We start from the raw sequence: 16,918 nt of genomic DNA on the forward strand, positions 1-16,918 counted from the left end.
AGAACCTCAACCATCTTTCATTGGCGATACTAGTGGGCCAGACTCACTTTCTGGAGGTTTCTGTGGTCTGTGGCCACTTGCCAAGGACTGCCAGAACAATAGCTGAGCTGCACTGGAGGACAGGGGGGAGAGGTTATATAATGGGGGGGAGGGGGATGGAGGCTTTGGTGACGTGGCCCAGTTGAAGCTGATTAGATTGAGCTGGAAACCCAAAGGAGCAGAAGGAAGCTACCTAATCACCCCCCCCCCCCCAAAACAAAAATCCCCAAATAAAATAAAATAAATCCAGTCCTGAGTTTGGAAAACAAATCTACAGAATTTCCTTCTAACATTGTGAGAAACACTGCCAGCTCTGTCTTGCTTAGAAGTGAATAAAATGGGCTTATGTGTATGGGTTATGGTGGTGGGTGAGGTTGACCGTTTTCCTGTTTAATGTGTTCTGGTGAATCAGAGGGTGCATGTATATGGGATTGGGGGGGGGAAGTGCGTGGGTGTTGGCCTATGAGGAAGAAATGAACGCTTGTGTCTGTCTCTGTATCAAAATGCTTAAATACGGTGTTTATTTATGAGTCCATAAGCAGCAGCAGATTGAGGAAAAGGCAAACATGAAAGAGGAAGCAGGAAGGGTGGTGGGTAGAGACAGCTATAACAGAGACAGGCTGAAGGTTAGTCTATCGGCCTAGTGAGAGATTCGGTATAATAGACCCTTTCTTGTAGTTGCTCTCAACAAGAATGATATCCACTATGTGTGCTTTCTCTACCACTTTAAGTAGAAAGATCAGAAGGAGAGAAGTAAAAACACCACCCTAAGTGCAGCAGTGACCCCTGTTTAATTATCGGGGTCATCAAAACAATGTCTTGTCCTTCTTTCTTGTAAATCAGCAGCAGGAAGACCCCTGAGGGCTCCTGTTTTCACACACTGATAGCGCAGACTGCGTGCGGGACAAGCACAGCCATTTAGGCTTATGCTAATGCCCTTATTCGCCACAGGAAGCAATTAAGGAGGTTCAGTTCAAGAAGTGCAAGTCTCAGTGTCCATCCAGCAGATAATTAGGAAAGATTAAGTCTTGGGAGCACAGAGTAAACATTTCATGGCCAATTTTTTTTTTCTAGTACTGACCATTCATTTGATTTACGTGCTGTGTTATGAAAGGGTTCCCTTCGAACATAAAATTATTTTTAGGATTGAATTGGCTAGCGTGTCCAAAACCGTTAATGAGCAGCTTTGGGGATGGAAAAGCGTGACCTGCAAATATCTTCTGAGAGTTGGGTGAATCTCCGAACAACAGCTGTCTATGTAATTAACACACAGGGAAGGCTGTGCATGGTCACTGCGTGCAGTCACCCTAGCAGGCCCCTGTCCAGTGTTTAATTATAATGTCCATGCTCTAGTTTTCACAGTGGATGTTGGGCTTGGTTTGATAAGCCTTCTTCCACCCCCACCCACCATAGACAAATGGGTTGAAACATGCTGGTATTTTCACAGGCAAGTATTTTCTCTGCAGCGCATCTCAGTCAGAGAATTGCCACTGCAAAAAATGACCTTGTGTCTTTCCCTTTTTTCTTGGGGCTAAGAGACTACAAGCAAAACTTTTAGTTAAGGTTTTGCAAGGCAACGATGTCCTCTGTGTTCGTATTGGGTTCCAGTCTCATTGCATTACCTATGTTAACATTGTAATCTTCTGTTCTATTTTGCTGTTACCAAAATATGCATTACCTTTGTAGGGTATAGAAATCCAAAGAGAGCAGTTCTTGATTGGGGGCGGGGATGGATGAAATACTGATCCGCCCATGTGGGAGAAAGATCTTAGGGTGGTCGTATCTGATGACCTCAAAGTAGAAAAGCTGCAATAAACTGGCAGCAAGGACCAGAAAATCACTGGGAAGTGAAAGGGAGAGTTAGCATCTGTAGAAAAAGGGGAGGTGTTGTCTCTGACAGGTCAAGTGAGACTTCATTTGAATATGTCCAGTGCTGGAGCTCGCACTGCTGAAAGGAGACGGAATGTGTACAGGTGATCCAGAGAAGGGCTACCAACATATGCTCAGGGCCTAAACATGCTGTATACCTTAGAGCAGAGGAGGCTTATGATAGGCATTCAGATACCTCACAAATATTAATAATGCACAAGAAATGAGCAAATTTTGCTGTAAAGTAAGTTCTAGAGCAAGGGGGTCATGATCTGTGGCTCCAAGAGGATAGACTCGGAAGTAATATGAGAAAATATTTCTTTATAATAAAGGGTGTTAGATGCATAGAAACCTTCCCAGTGGCGGCAAAAGCAGTTGCTGAATTCAAGATAGCCCGGGGATAAGCAGACTAGATGGGTCTTGTGGTTCTTATCTTATCTCCCATCATTTTCATTTTCTCTGTCTCTACATTTCTTTTAATGCTCTAACATTGAAAAAATAAGGCAAGATAAAACATTTTTAAGGCCAATATTCAAAAGCATTTGGTTGGATAACTCACAAATTCTAGCTAAATGGTGAGCTTTCAGTATCCCTTGCACTTATTTGGCAGCGTTTAGCCAGATTAGTTATTATCCGGCTAAAACTTAGCTGAATAAGTAGTGGGTATTTCTGGGGTCTTCCAAAACCTTCCAGGTTAACTTTAGGCTTAACCAGCTATATTCAAAAGAGCTGGTTAAGTATCAATTTCCCCCTCCCCCCCCAAAAGGTCTGGCCCTCTCCTCCCCAAGTAGATTTCAGTATCGGGCCGGTGGGCTCATGCCACCCCCCCAAGCTCCCTGTAATGATAAACAAAATTGTCCAGTGAAAGGCCTGAGGAGGTGGGCCAGCTCCCCCCTCCCCTTCACCAATGGAAGTATGTTACCATGGGTCCCCCTCCCAACCCAACTCCATCCCTAGCTTGTTGTCCAGTACCACAGAATGGCCGCTGGCACCAGGGTTCAAATGTACTGCTCCTGGTGGCATCAGCTGTCACCTCGAGAGCATGTCTGGTTGCACTTGTCTTTCTGCAGAGTTTTTTTTACACTGAATAATGACTTCTGCTTGCACCCAGTTTCCTCCTGCTCCTTTAGTCTTCCACATTGATTGGTTCAGGCTTCTGTTGGGCTATAGCGCCATGAGCCTTCACTTTCAACTACCTGGGATAGCCCTTATTTTTAAATCCCTCTCCTGCCAGCCATTGCAACAACAAAAGATCATAAACTTCCGCTCCCTCCAGTACCCAGCAAGCATGGACCCTCAGCCTAGCCACTAGGTGTTGTTGTTGAATGCGGGTTGAGATTCCCATCTCCCCAGGGGCTGTGAACGCTGCCTCTGCAGCAGCCCCCGCCTCAGCTGGCCCAGTGTATTGCTCTGTATCGCTCCATGGTGAGACCGAACCTTGAATACTGTGTACAGTTCTGGTCGCCACATTTCAAAAAAGATATAGTTGCGATGGACAAGGTACAGAGAAGGGCTTCCAAAATGATAAGGGGAATGGAACAGCTCCCCTATGAGGAAAGACTAAAGAGGTTAGGACTGATCAGCTTGGAGAAGAGACAGCAGAGGGGGGGGGGGGGGGGATATGATAGAGGTCTTTAAAATCCATGAGAGGTCTAGAACGGGTAAATCGGTTATTTATTCTTTTGGATAATAGAAAGACTAGGGGGCACTCCATGAAGTTAGCATGTGGCACATTTAAAACTAATCGGAGAAAGTTCTTTTTCACTCAGTGCACAATTAAACTCTGGACTTTGTTGCCAGGGGATGTGGTTAGTGCAGTTAGTGTAGCTTGGTTTAAAAAAGGTTTGGATAAGTTCTTGGAGGAGGTCCATTACCTCCTTAGGTAATGGACCTCCTCCAATGGACTTAGAAAATAGCCACTGCTATTACTAGCAACAGTAAAATGGAATAGACTTAGTTTTTGGGTACTTGCCAGGTACTTATATCCTGGATTGGCCACTGTTGGAAAAAGGATACCAGTCTTGATGGACCCTTGGTCTGACCCAGTATGGCATGTTCTTATGTTCTTATGAGCAAAAGCCTGCCTTGGAAATCAAACCCAGGTCCCTTCGCGTGGCAATGCATAGCATTTGCACTTGAGCTACCGTGCCAGGTCTTAATGTGGCTGTTTTATTATTATTTTCAAAGTTACTGGATGTTTTTACAACCATATGAGAAGGTAAAGGTAACTTCTATTCTCATCTACCCAAGGGGGTGGAGTATAAAGGAGAAAGTTGATAAAATCTATGTTGGATAAGGACTGATATCCTACATGGGATCACTCTGTATGGCTGGGAACTGGGATATATCTTTAGCAGTGTGGACAGGAATAACTGGCCAGACAGGGTCTTTTTCAGCCTCTTCTCTATTTGTATTACCCTCTTTTCTCTTTTAACATTTTCACTCTATTTAGCTGCCAGAAATGTGCAACCAGACCATCTGCCCTAAGGTGGCTGTCAGACATGTTTCCGGAAATATTAAACCGTAAAGTATGTTGTGATTTCGGCGAATGGAAAGTGCCACATGAATCCAACACATTGTTGTTATTCACGTTGCTTTATCTGACTGTAACTGCCACTTTTTCCAATGTTCTAGGGTATGCCAGGACCGCATGGGAATCCAGGCTTGCCAGGGCTGCCCGGTCCTAAGGTAGGTTAAAGCCTTCGGCCTCTGGCTTTGTCTGATGATGTAATACATTACTGAAGCATTAGGTTGCGCCAGGAGTAAACTGAAACCACACTTAACTCCCCCCCCCCCACTTCCGAGTCGGGCACAAGCAGGTGATAAAAGCATTCCCAGAAATGGCCTGCGGTGGATAAGCATAGCCAGGGCAATCTTCTGCCTTTTTGTTATCTTGAGCAGCTCTTAGCAAATAATATGTTTCTTCTTCAGCGGCGCATATTTTGCTTTGCTGAGCTATGAAATTTATTCCAGGATTTGTAAACTTCCATTTGTTTTCCTTGCAAGGTGTATTATGTGTTTTGTTTTGTTTTTTTAAATTGTAGCCCCACCTTGTGATGTAGCAATGTGGGCGAGCTATCGAGTTGAAATAAATCAATAAAATAATAAAATAAATAGGAACAGAAATGATGGGGGGCAGGGGGTTAAATGAGCATATGCGCGGAAGCCGAAACCTTCCAAACACACATTAGGTATTTCGATGAAATAGTTTTAAATGGAATTCTGCTGCTGAAAAAAAAATATGCCTTCAGCTTAGATTGAGTTTAACATTTTGATAGATAGGTTAGAAAAAGCCAACCCTGGCTGTGATTTCTTGTAGGAGTGATTTCTTGTGGCAGGAATCTGACCTGTGTTGACAGGTGTTTAAAAACTGCTTTGGGCATCAAATACATCAAATAGAGCTCATGATGTTTGCTGCTGTAACAGCAAGTGAACTTTGTGTGTGCATAGATGCGTGTGTGTGTGTGTGAGTGCATGTGGTCCTTTTCTTACCTTCCAGTGTAAAACAAAAATAGAGATTTAAATATGGTGACCTGCAATCATGGCCTCACCGAGCTTTTGATGCTCAAGTTGCTGGCTCCAGTATTTGGGAATGCCACTCTGAGTTTATGAAGCTTTTTTGATTGTGTTGTTAAGAGGCAGGGCAAATGCCTTTAGGTCAATCAGAGCTCCCTCCTCACCCCCTAAGTCAGCATTGCGGACCATGGCCAGTGATCCATAAACACTGATTTGGCAGGGATTGCAGAACCCAAACTGCATCGTGGGTTACTAGTTAGGAGGGTTGCTGGTCCGGACCCCCGCTAGTCACAGGTTCCGTTCCCATGTCCTTGAATGGCCAAAATACCACTTGGAAAGCATCTGAAGGAGCAGTGTTTCAGCCTTCCTCCTCACATCTACTGTAAGACCGAAGGGGCCCTGCTGCTTGGGAAATGACTAACACATACCCCGCCCCCTCACCCACAGGAATAATTCATGACTCACAAAATGCAATTTGGAAATCTCAGGCCAGGAACTGGAAAAACCCAAATAAATCACTAACCACACACACAAACTGATCACAAACCACACAGCACAAATTTTGGGGTGATCCATCTCCTAAGTGCTGAAAGCATTTAAGAATGAAGAGTTAGTTCCCTCTGCATTTTGTGGTGCTGTGTACATCTAACTGTGAAATCCACTTGATGGCCAACACGTTTTCTTAGCTAAAGAGCTGCTAAGCCAGCATTATTCATTCCTTATCAATTACATGATTGATTTCTACTTTAAGAATCACCATAAACACAACTTTAATTTGTATCTGTTTTAGGAGGTATAAATGTATTTATTTTTTTTTAGCCATCAGATTGTTAGTTAAGGCAGTATTTCATCTTTTTTTTTTAACCTTGTTATCCATAATATTCCCTGAATGAGGAATAATCTTTATGCAGTGACATTCTTATCCTTCCTAATGTAAGCATTGGGTAGAGCCAAGAAAATGCCTAATTTTCTTGACTGAAAGACAATTTCTTCCATGTAGGTAGGTAGTGCTCAGGCCTGCTTTGCAGTAAATAAGGTTGATAGCGGATGAATTCAGCAGAGAAGGGTTTTTTTTTTGTTTTGTTTATTTTTTCCTTCCCATGGCTACTTCACTTTGGCAAAATATGGGCTGTTTGCCAGAATTAGACTAGACTAATTTTACCCTGGACAACAGAGCCAAGGCTGTGACTGCATTTTAATTTCAGGATGCAGTTTGCGATTGCATCTTTCCCCAGGGATGCAGACATGCACCTGGTGTCTGTCTTTTTTGTTTCTTTTGCTAGACTTTGTTGGGGTTTTTTTTTTCCCCCAAACGGAATATTACATGATTCACCGCATGACAAAAACAGTTAATGCAACACTTCTTAGTTCTGCAGCATCTTGAGACAAAAAAAGAAAAGGAACACAAACATAGAAATGATGGCAGAAAAGGACCAGTGGTCCATCCAGTCTGCCCAGGAAGCTTATGATAGTATCTGCCGTGCCGTGCAGGTTACCCCCATGTATCAGTCAGTTTTTCTTGACGTGCTTTGTGCATGGACTTAGCTGTAGAAGCAGTCCTGTGTTTTCTTCCTTAAGGTCTGTGCATCAGTACCCCAGACTGTAAAAAAAGTCATGGCTCATGCTGGTTGTCTCTGAGTCCAGATTTCTCTTTCCTTTCACTCCCAACCCACTTCCTTTGAAACAGAGAGGAATGTTGCAGTTGCATCAAAAGCATCCAGGCTTATTGGTTAAAGGTAGTGATCCCATGCCTTCTGTTAAGGGTGTAGAGACAAAGAAAAACTAACAAATAAAAAAGAAAGGTCCCAGGGTTTAGTTTAAGCCAATTTTTAGATTTGCAATAAATAAAATTTGCAACATCCGCAATAATCAGATCAGCCATCTACATATTGGGTCCTTACTCTTACCATTTCTCCTGGGAACCCCAGCTCTGACCAGATAGGGGGATGCTTCTGGTCAACCTCTTCCTTGGAGGATCCCTCCCAATCTTAGATTCTTCTGCAACTTTAGAGCCTACCAAGGGAATACTAAGGCCATTCAACTCGGGGACCTTAAGTGGCTCCTCCAGCTACTCATTAGGGGCATTGCAGTTTGCCTTGGCCAATGTCATTACTAGCAGGACTGGAGTCTCGGAAACCCCGGTAACAATGTTGGGCCATCTGTCCTCTCTGCTCACTACTGATGTTAGCTCCTCATTCAGCAAACTCACTACTCACTACTGATGTGGTCGACCCCCTCATTCGGCAAACTCCAGGCTGGTAGCTATAGTATGGTGGGACTTTGTATGTGTTGTCTGAGGCTCCTCAGAACCTGATAGCCCCTCTCCTGGAGAGTCTGAGGTGGATCTGGATCTCTCTCTAGCTAGGGGCAGTTAAATCAACTGCTGAATGACAGGTTCTCTCATCCGTGAAAAATCTGCTGAAGTCATCAACGCATCAGAGCACTCTGGTTCATAAATAGATGGCCACAACAAATATAACATCCTGAAGCTGTTCCAGGACTGGTTCTTGTAGGAATTGGCAATGGAGGCATTCATCTCTGCCCACTATTTCCGACGTCATCCATGTCCTTCTGAAACGTGGGCAATAAGAACCTCCAGAACTAATAGTCTGCTGTGTCATTTCATCTCCTGGACTTTTACTGTTTTTCCTTCACAACCATAGGAAAATCTCCTCACTTATGCTATACCTCTTTCTTCTCCTTTTGGCTCACTGAACACTCTGCTGATGTGACCGAGCTCAATGTTTTTTTCATCTTGTGGCAGCATCAGCTGTCTCTTCAATGACTGCTGAGTAATCACATTACTTTGAGTAGGTGCTCCTTTGATGAGAAGGTTTTACAGGCTTCCAACTTGGTGTGAATAAATTGGCAGCCATCTTGAATCTCCCAAACTTTACAGTTCTCCAGCAGAAAGCTCCAGTTTCTTCAGTTGCCGCCACTATGTAGGAGACACCTCACCTCACACCCCAAACACTCTAAAACCCTTGCACGTCCCTTGTTGGGTGCCATTTTAATGTAGATGAAGTGGTCAAATCCCAGACTGGTGAGGAGGTTAGCTAGGGGAAGCATGTATATGTTGAACAGTGTAGAAGAGAGTGATGAGCCTTGGGGAACAACACGGTCTAATTTGATAGGGTCGGATTCATGATTGCCAAGGGATACTGAATAGTGTCTGTTTTGCAGGTAAGATTGCAGCCATGCAAGAGCGGTTCCAGTAATCCCGATATTGATAAGAAGGTTGGTGAGGATGTTATGATTGACAGTGTCAAAGGCTGCAGAAATGTCTAGCATAGCAAGGAGATAAGATTTGCCACTGTCAGTCCCTTTGAGAAGGGTGTCAGTAAGTGAAAGGAGCAGGGTTTCCGTGCTTAGGTGTTTTCGAAAACCAAATTGTGAGGGGGAGAGAATTTTATGGTGATCAAGATATTCCGTGAGGCGGGCGTTTACTAGTCTTTCTAGTACTTTGGAAATAAAGGGCAGATTTGAGATAGGTCTGAAGTTGGAAAAGATGGAGGAGTCGAGGTTGGGTTTTTTTTTAACAATTGCTTGTTTGAGTATTGGGAACGATGCCTTGTTCAAGGGAACAGTTGAGGATGTCAGAGAGGGGTTTGGCTATAATTTTTGGGATGGCAAGGAGTAGTTTAGGAGGTATAGTTTTGGCGGGATGTGATGAGGGCTTCATTTTTTTTAGGATGTTTTCTATTTCAAGTGAAGACGAAGCCTCTAAAGATACAAGAGAGGAGGGTGGGTTAGGGGGGAGGAAATTAGTATTTTCAGAGTTGGTGCCAAAATTAGCTGTGAAGGAGGTAATCTTAGTTTGAAAGAAGCGAGCAAGGTCATTGCATTGGGATTTGTTATTAGGACTTAGTGTGAGGGGCGTAGAGGGTTTAGTGAGATTAGAGACAATGGCGAATAGAGCTTTGGCATTATATTGGAGATTGTGAATTTTACTAGCATAGTAGTCACGTTTGGTTTGTTGTATAGTGTACCTGTATTTATGCATGAGTTGGTAGTAGAGAGTTTTAGAAGCAGGTGTGGAGTGTTTACGCCAGCTCCTTTCGGCGTTTCTGAGGAGGATCTTCTGAGACTTAAGGTCAGGGGTATACCACGGTTTCTTGCTGGAGACGGAAGGGTTGATAGTTTTTGAGGTCATGGGACACTTTTGGTTGGCTATGTTGAGGGTGGAATTGAACCATGAGGAGATGGCGGTGTCTGCTGTTGAAAGGTCGAGTTCATTTAGGAGGTTTGAAAAGGCAGCTGTAAGTACATCTATTGGGCAGGTTTTACGGTATTTGAAGGTGTGAAGGTTGGGTGCAGGAGGGAAAACCTGTTGTTCTAGTGAGAGGGTGGTTTTTATGAGGAAATGATCTGACCAGGGTACCGGGAGACAAGTTGGGGAATCAAGGGTGTGTACGCCAGCGTTGGTGAGGATGAGGTTGAGGGTATGGCCAGCTTTGTGTGTGGGGGAATGTTTAATCTGAGAGAAACCCATAGCATCGAGTGATGTTAAGAAGGCTTCGCAAGAGGGGGATAGAGGGTGAGAGTCTACGTGGAGGTTAAAATCGCCAAGGAGGATGGTAGGGAGCTCGGGGGATAGTGAGTCGGCAAAAAATTCAATTAGCGGTGAGGAGTCGTTCTCTAGGAGACCTGGGGGAGTGTAAATGAGGCAGATTTGGATAGATTTAGATTTCAAGAGGCCAACTTCATATTTAGGGAAGATGTTGACCTTTTGAGAGATAAGATGTAAATCTTTATTTGCAGCGAGGAGAATGCCCCCTCTTCTTTTCTTTTTTCGAGGTATGGAGAAAAAGTCATAGGATTCAGTAGGGAGTTGGTTGAGGAGGGAGGTGTCAGATGGTGTCAGCCAGGTCTCTGTTATAGCACATGTCAAAAAGTTTAGTGATTGTAGTTAAACTTAAATCTGGACATTTGTGAAATGCTGGCAGTGTTGTAAACGGGGACATTTTGACTTAATTGCTGCAGTTCATTAAACAGAGAAAGGAATCTTTCAGTTCTATGCTGTTTTTCTTCTCCCCCCTTAAAGTAAATGAGACTCATAGGCAGACATGTACTCATGAATTGACAAATAATAACAGCAAGAAGGGTCACTTCCTGTATTCAATGAGATGCTGGTGATTTTGAAAGACAAAGGGCACCCAGTATCCAGCATCTCCCAGGAACACTTTTAATGCCAAATAAAATTTACTTTATACCTTTTACTGAGTCTAAGTGTTCTTGTGGCCCTGGCCCTAAGTACAGAAAATTATGTACACACAGACGTCTGGTTTGGAGTCAGTGAGGATGTCATTAAGAATGTGTGTTTTTTTCTGCAGAGATTGGGCATTGAAAAGGAGGAGAGAAATTAGGGATAGGCCGAGAAATTGAGAAAGGGGGGACGCCATAATGGGGATTAGCCTTCTAAATTGGTGGGCAGAGGGATGGGGGGGTGGTATGAAATGTGAGAAGAGGCGGTTATTTCAGATAGGATCAATGCTAGGAAACCTTCAACCAGAATATCCTACAGTGTCAAATGGAAGAGGTTCTTGACTTGGTGTAGGACTAGCTAACTGGATCCCTTCTATTGTGGCCCAAGGGACTTTCTTCAGTATCTATTTTGCCTTTCATCCTCATCACCTGTTCAGTAAAAATTCATCACAGTGCTATTGCAGCATATCACCAACATGTAGAAGGGGCTCTGATCTCTCTCCACACTTTGGAATCAAAGTTTGTGACAGGGCTGTGGTATTCCACACCTCCAGTCCATAAATCTCGAGTACTTTGAGACCTCAATGTAGTCCTAGTTACGTCATGAAACCTCCTTTCAAACCTTTCGAATTGCTGGACTTGATGATTCTCACATGGAAAGTGTTTGTCTCATGGCCATCATGTTTGCATGAAGGGTAAGTGAACTACAGGCTCTGTTTCATATTCACTATGGGGCTGATTTTAAATTTTAAGCGCGCAGGGTACATTTAATGTACACCCGATTTTATAACATGCGCGCGCTGTAGTGTGCCTGTTATAAAACCCTGGGTTGGCGCGCGCAAGGGGGTGCACACTTGTGCACCTTGCACGCACCGAGCCCAAGGGGAGCCCCGATGGCTTTCCCCATTCCCTCCAAGGCCGCTCCGAAATCGGAGCGGCCTTGGAGGGAACTTTTTTTTTTGCTCCGCCCTACCTAAATCCCCCCTACCTTATTTTGTTGAGTTACAAACTTGCGTGCGCTGGCTCACCATCCCCCGGCACAGGCCGTTGTGCCGGAGGATTCGGCCCCGGACCGCCCATTTTTGAAAGCCCCAGAACATACGTGCGTCCCAGGGCTTGCGCGTGCCGCCGAGCCTATGCAAAATAGGCTCTGCGCGCGCAGGGGTAGGTTTTCGGGGGTTACGCACGTATCTTATGCGCATAACCCTTTGAAAATCTACCCCATAGCTTCAATTTTTTTATATTAGGATGGTTCTATGAACTTACTCCAAGCTCCTTTCGAAAGTGGCATCTGCGTTTCACATTAATCAATCCATTGTGCTACCTACATTCTTTACAACACCACATGCAAAAAAAAAGACATATTTGATCTTCACTCCTTGAACTCTAAGAGAGCCCTGGCATATTGCCTAAAGAGGACTCAACCTCACCGTCAAGCTTCTCAGGTGTTTGTGTTCTTTGATTCCAATAGATTGAACAGGGCAGTTTTCAAACTAATTCTGTCTAATTGCCTAGCACTTTTAAATGCTGGCTGGCTTACAGATTACAAAGTCTGTCAAGGCTCATCTGTAGTGACACATCTCAGCTCCATTTCTATTGAAGATATACACACTTGCTACTTGGTCATCATTCCACACCTTCACTTCCCACTAATGTCTGGACATCAAGCCCTGAGAAGACAGTACCTTTGGACAAGCAGTTCTGTGCAGCCTGTTTACCTAGTAGTTCACTTTCCAGTTGGTGGGGCCAGGTTGTCTTTATGTATTTATTCCATTAAACAATCCTCAGCTTGAAATGCCCCATGCATTATGGATAATTCATACTTGCATATTGACTGATAAAGCAAGTTTGCTTACATGTAAACTTCATAGACAGCAGAATGAATTTGCCATACTTAAAACCCAGCTGCTTCCCTGGAGAGTTGACTACCTTGCTTAGAATTAAGCTCCAGAAGAGACTGAGAGGCTGATGAGGCTATATGCACACATGAGAACTCCTATGCCTACTCATTAGTCTTTACAGAGTTGAGCGTTTATTCTGTGTCAGTGCTGTTGGATGTGAACACCCATGTGTTATAGCTAATTCATCCTTCTGTCTACAGAAAACCTGGGCAAGTAAGCAAACTTGCTTCCTTTATCCTTTATATACTGATCAGTCTCTGTCCTTTTTTAAAGACATTTTCTTATTGATTTTCAAATTTTATAACAATAAAGTAATGAAGACAGGAAAACAAAACAAGATGTCTATGTTTTTGTATGTATTAAGCATGCAGTTCCAGCTCCCAGATCATAGGTGTGACAGTCTTCAATTGACCCATATAACTCATATCTTCTCATCAGTTTTGGAAAAATGATGCCAATATTTCCAAATTTAAGAAAATTTATACTAGTAACCCTTATGTAGATGATCCGAAAAGAGAAAGCAGTTTATTTGTCTTCCTTGGATGGCACCCGTTGATCTTTCCAGTACAGTGCTGTCCTTTTTGCTTAAGCCAGAGTCACCCTAGACTAGTATGAGAAATACCCCACACGTTCAACTTCTACCTTAGCAGAAGGCATGGAGATTACTAACCTTAACCAATAAGTCTTGATGGTTTTAATGCAACTGCAACATTGCTCCCTGCTTCGACGGCAGGGGGGGAAAAGGGGAATCAGATTCAGACAGCAACCAAGAGGGCCTTGACTTTTACGGTCTGGGACACTGATACACAGACATAAGGGAAAAAGCACAGGACTGCTTTCAAAGCCAAGCCCATAAGTAAAGCACGTCAAGCAGCACTGTGAATTTTCAAGAAAGCTCATCACCCAGTAAAAAATGTTGCTAGGCAGAAATTTTTATGGATTATCATAAGGCTTGGGGATAAATGCATGGAGTGGCAGTTACTGCCCTTAAGAGAAACATGGGAGTGGCCTGCATAGAGTGGCAGTTACTACTTTAAGAAGCTTGCTGGGCAGACTGGATGGACCTTTTGGCCCTTTTCTGTTATCATTACTATGTTACTGTGTTAACAGGAATTACTATGTAGGTAAATCTTACTAATGATTAATACAGTATCATTCCAAAATGCATGCATAGCCCTCATATGGAAGAAAGTGCCCACTATATTATCACACCTCATACAATTCAAAGACTCTGTAAGGGAGTGTACAGAAAACTCCTTCAAACTACCTTAAAGGACCGGGCACAGCTGTCTCACCCAGTCCTCCTTAAGGTTGAGACCCGCAGGGAATCCTGGGTGAAGGGAGGAGCCCTTCACCCGCGTATAAGACCTCAGGGCTAGAAGAGTTAGATAGGCTCCTGGGAAGAGGGAAAGTCCCACAGTATGAGAAGACCTACTATTTTTGAAGTTGAAACTGACCACCTTAAAACTTGCTAGCTTTAAATTAGGAACTTGCCTGAAGTCAAGGTGAGCTGCCTGCAAGTGATTATTTTGCTTTGCACGTTCCTTTATTAATTGTGAGATACCTGAACCCAAGGTGAGCTGTCTGATGTGCAGTGCACAGCAAAACAAAACTTTTATGTTTTTTTCATAGTAAATAAAATGTACTTAAGGAACAGCCAGAGTCCTCCTCCGTTGTTCCTCTGTCTGTCCCCAAGCAGCTATGGTTCAAGTTACCACAGACTACTTCCACCCTATTTTCAAATGTCTTTGTGGTCTGTAATCAATCCTATGAAAAAAGTTAAATTAATAAGTTTCAGATTAGTATTTATAGAGAGATACCTTGAAGACATTTTCTCCCAAGATTCTTCAGAAAAGGCAATACCATCACTAGCCCATTTCTGTCTTATAAACTGCAGCGGTAATTCATCATTCCTTAGACTATTGTAGAAGGTTAAGGTGAATTTAGAGCTTCATTTCAGCATTGCCGTCTCCACAGACGATATTGATGGCAAACTTCTCGTGCCTCCCAATAGAGCACCCAAAGTAGGACGTAGGTATAGGTATCTGAGAACGTATAATTTTAACATGTCAAATTCACTTTTTAGTTGCTCAAATGTTTTAAGACTCTTCATTGAATAATTGCTCTGGGGTATTAATTCCTTTCTATTTCCAGATATTACAGCCGTCTAAAGAAAACAAATCTGGAAGTTTTGTATTCCTCCAAAGTAGATAAATAATGTTAATTTTTCAGTCCATTCCAGGTGGCCATGCACGTTCCCTCATATTTTTATTGGCAGCGCAGGTGAGGCTATTTTCCTGCAACTCTGGCAAGGATAACAGGTCTCTCAACCTACTAGAGAAACCAGATCTTGCTCCGGTGTACAATCCTCTCCTTGCCTCCAACTTTTGATTTGTATCAGCTGTGAAGCCCAAAAATACAACTTTAAATTTAGCATATCCAGATCTCCCTGTTTCCAGGATCTCTGCAAGGTATTAAATTTTTTCCTTGGAGTTTTACCAGCCCACATAAATCTATACAGAATTTAATCATTTTTTAAAGCACCATCTCAGGAGTTTCCATGGCGGCAGCTGTAAACATGTGTAGAAACTTAGGAAGAATCATCATCTTTACAGCATTGACTCATTCTAATAGTGAGAGGCAGAGAGCCCCATCTTTCAACATCTAACTCTGCTTTCCCCATTAATGGAAAGAGTTTATGCTGCATAAAACTATTTAAAGTTTTATCAGTCCAAACACCCAGATATTGAAACATATATGCTTCCATTTTAAGTTTCAAACCCTGCGTTGCTTCTGACGTATGAACAGCACAGTACACATCAGGGAAGATTTTATGTGGTTTGGAATGAGGAAAGGTACTCAAAGATGAGATTTATACAAAATACTCTCGCCTTAGCTTGATGCACTCTCTACCTAGGTCGAGAACCGATGTGATATACTAGTTCGAATGTCAGTATATAAAAACAAACACATAAATAAATAAATACATAAATAAATAAATAAATAAATAAATAGTCTCCCTCCCCATGGGAAAACATTGGATAATAGCCAATTTGTTTTAATCCTCACTTTTGACTTATTACAAAGCAGCCAAAAGTAGGTCCGGAACTAAAATTAGAAAGTGTGCCTTGCAAGAAGTTCCATTTCACAGAGTCAAAAAAGCCTTTTCAGCATCTAGTGCTAAACTTTCAAACAATCTGGGAGTCAGTTTCCCAGTCTCAGCATCATTCCATAGCTTCCTAGTGTTTGGATCAGCAGACCTCCATGGAATGAAACCTGTTTAGTCAGCATGAACCAAGCAGAGTATAGCTCTCAATGATTTGCTAAAACTTTAACCGGGATCCATAGATCCACATGCAGTAATGAAATAGGTCACTGATCTTGCAATCTAATTTCTTTTCCTTTTTGGGGGGAATTTACTGAAATAACAGCATCTCACAGTGTCACGTGGAATCCTCCTGTCAAAGCATCTAAGTTAGGTTTCCAACATCTTAGAAGCTAGAAAGTCCTTATTGAATGTATACCAGTTTGATGAAATTCCATCAATTCCTGAAGATTTTCCTGTCTCCTTGGATGTTATGACTTCCAGAATTCTGCTTACTGCAAGTGGTTTAGCCAGAGTTTGTCTGCCTTCCACAGAAAGTTGTGTGCATGGAAGTTTGTATTACTTAGCCCCTAACTGTTGTTTTAAAGCAGGAGTTCTCAATCCAGTCCTTGGGATACACCCAGCCAGTCGGGTTTTCAGGATATCCACAATGGATATGCATGAGAGAGATTTGCGTGCACTGCCTCCCAGTGTATATTGTTGTGAATGGCTGGGTGTGTCCCAAGGAGGGGGTTGAGAGACATACAGAAATGATTAATGCTCCACAAACTGATCATTAATGCCTTTTTCAGATTGTAGTACTTCGCTATCGGCAGCCGGATTGCAGGGATGTACTGTTTATTATTATTGTTAGCTTTCAATAATTGAGCCAGAAGCTTCCCTGTTTTATTTCCAGACTCCTACAAATGATGCCTTTGATCAGTCCCCATGCCAAAAATATTTATAATATTGATGGAGCAAGGATGTCTAATTCCAGGCCTGGAGGTCCGCAGAAGGTCTGATTACTAGGGTAAATGCACATGTGTAACCTCTGGGCTGGGATCCTCCACAATAGTTCCCAGGCTCACCTCAGTACACTGGGCATTAAATTGCCATCACATCTCATTAATGACAACAATCTCCATGCTTCTTCAGGATTCCCTGTAGTAGGGTTGGGGGGGGAGAGATTTGTCTCCAAGACCCTGGGTGTTGTATCAAAGTCACATAAGTAGTACTATTATAGTAAAATTCATAATGGAGGCCAAGATGAGGTTCCAACATAACTTTTCTAATTGTTCAATTA

At 42.9% G+C, this 16,918-nt stretch overlaps 1 protein-coding gene across 2 annotated transcripts in view; it reads left to right on the top strand.

Moving 5' to 3' along the window:
* The window catches only part of COL24A1 (collagen type XXIV alpha 1 chain), a 554,101-nt gene that overhangs the window by 87,970 nt on the left and 449,213 nt on the right, over positions 1-16,918 (top strand). For both annotated transcript variants that reach the window (XM_029618163.1, XM_029618164.1), the window contains exon 5: positions 4,543-4,596. In XM_029618163.1, the coding sequence (XP_029474023.1) occupies positions 4,543-4,596 (54 nt within the window). The remainder of the gene's footprint in view (positions 1-4,542; positions 4,597-16,918) is intronic.

This window comes from Rhinatrema bivittatum, chromosome 10 (genome assembly GCF_901001135.1).
Source record: "Rhinatrema bivittatum chromosome 10, aRhiBiv1.1, whole genome shotgun sequence".
NCBI classification, from domain to species: domain Eukaryota; kingdom Metazoa; phylum Chordata; class Amphibia; order Gymnophiona; family Rhinatrematidae; genus Rhinatrema; species Rhinatrema bivittatum.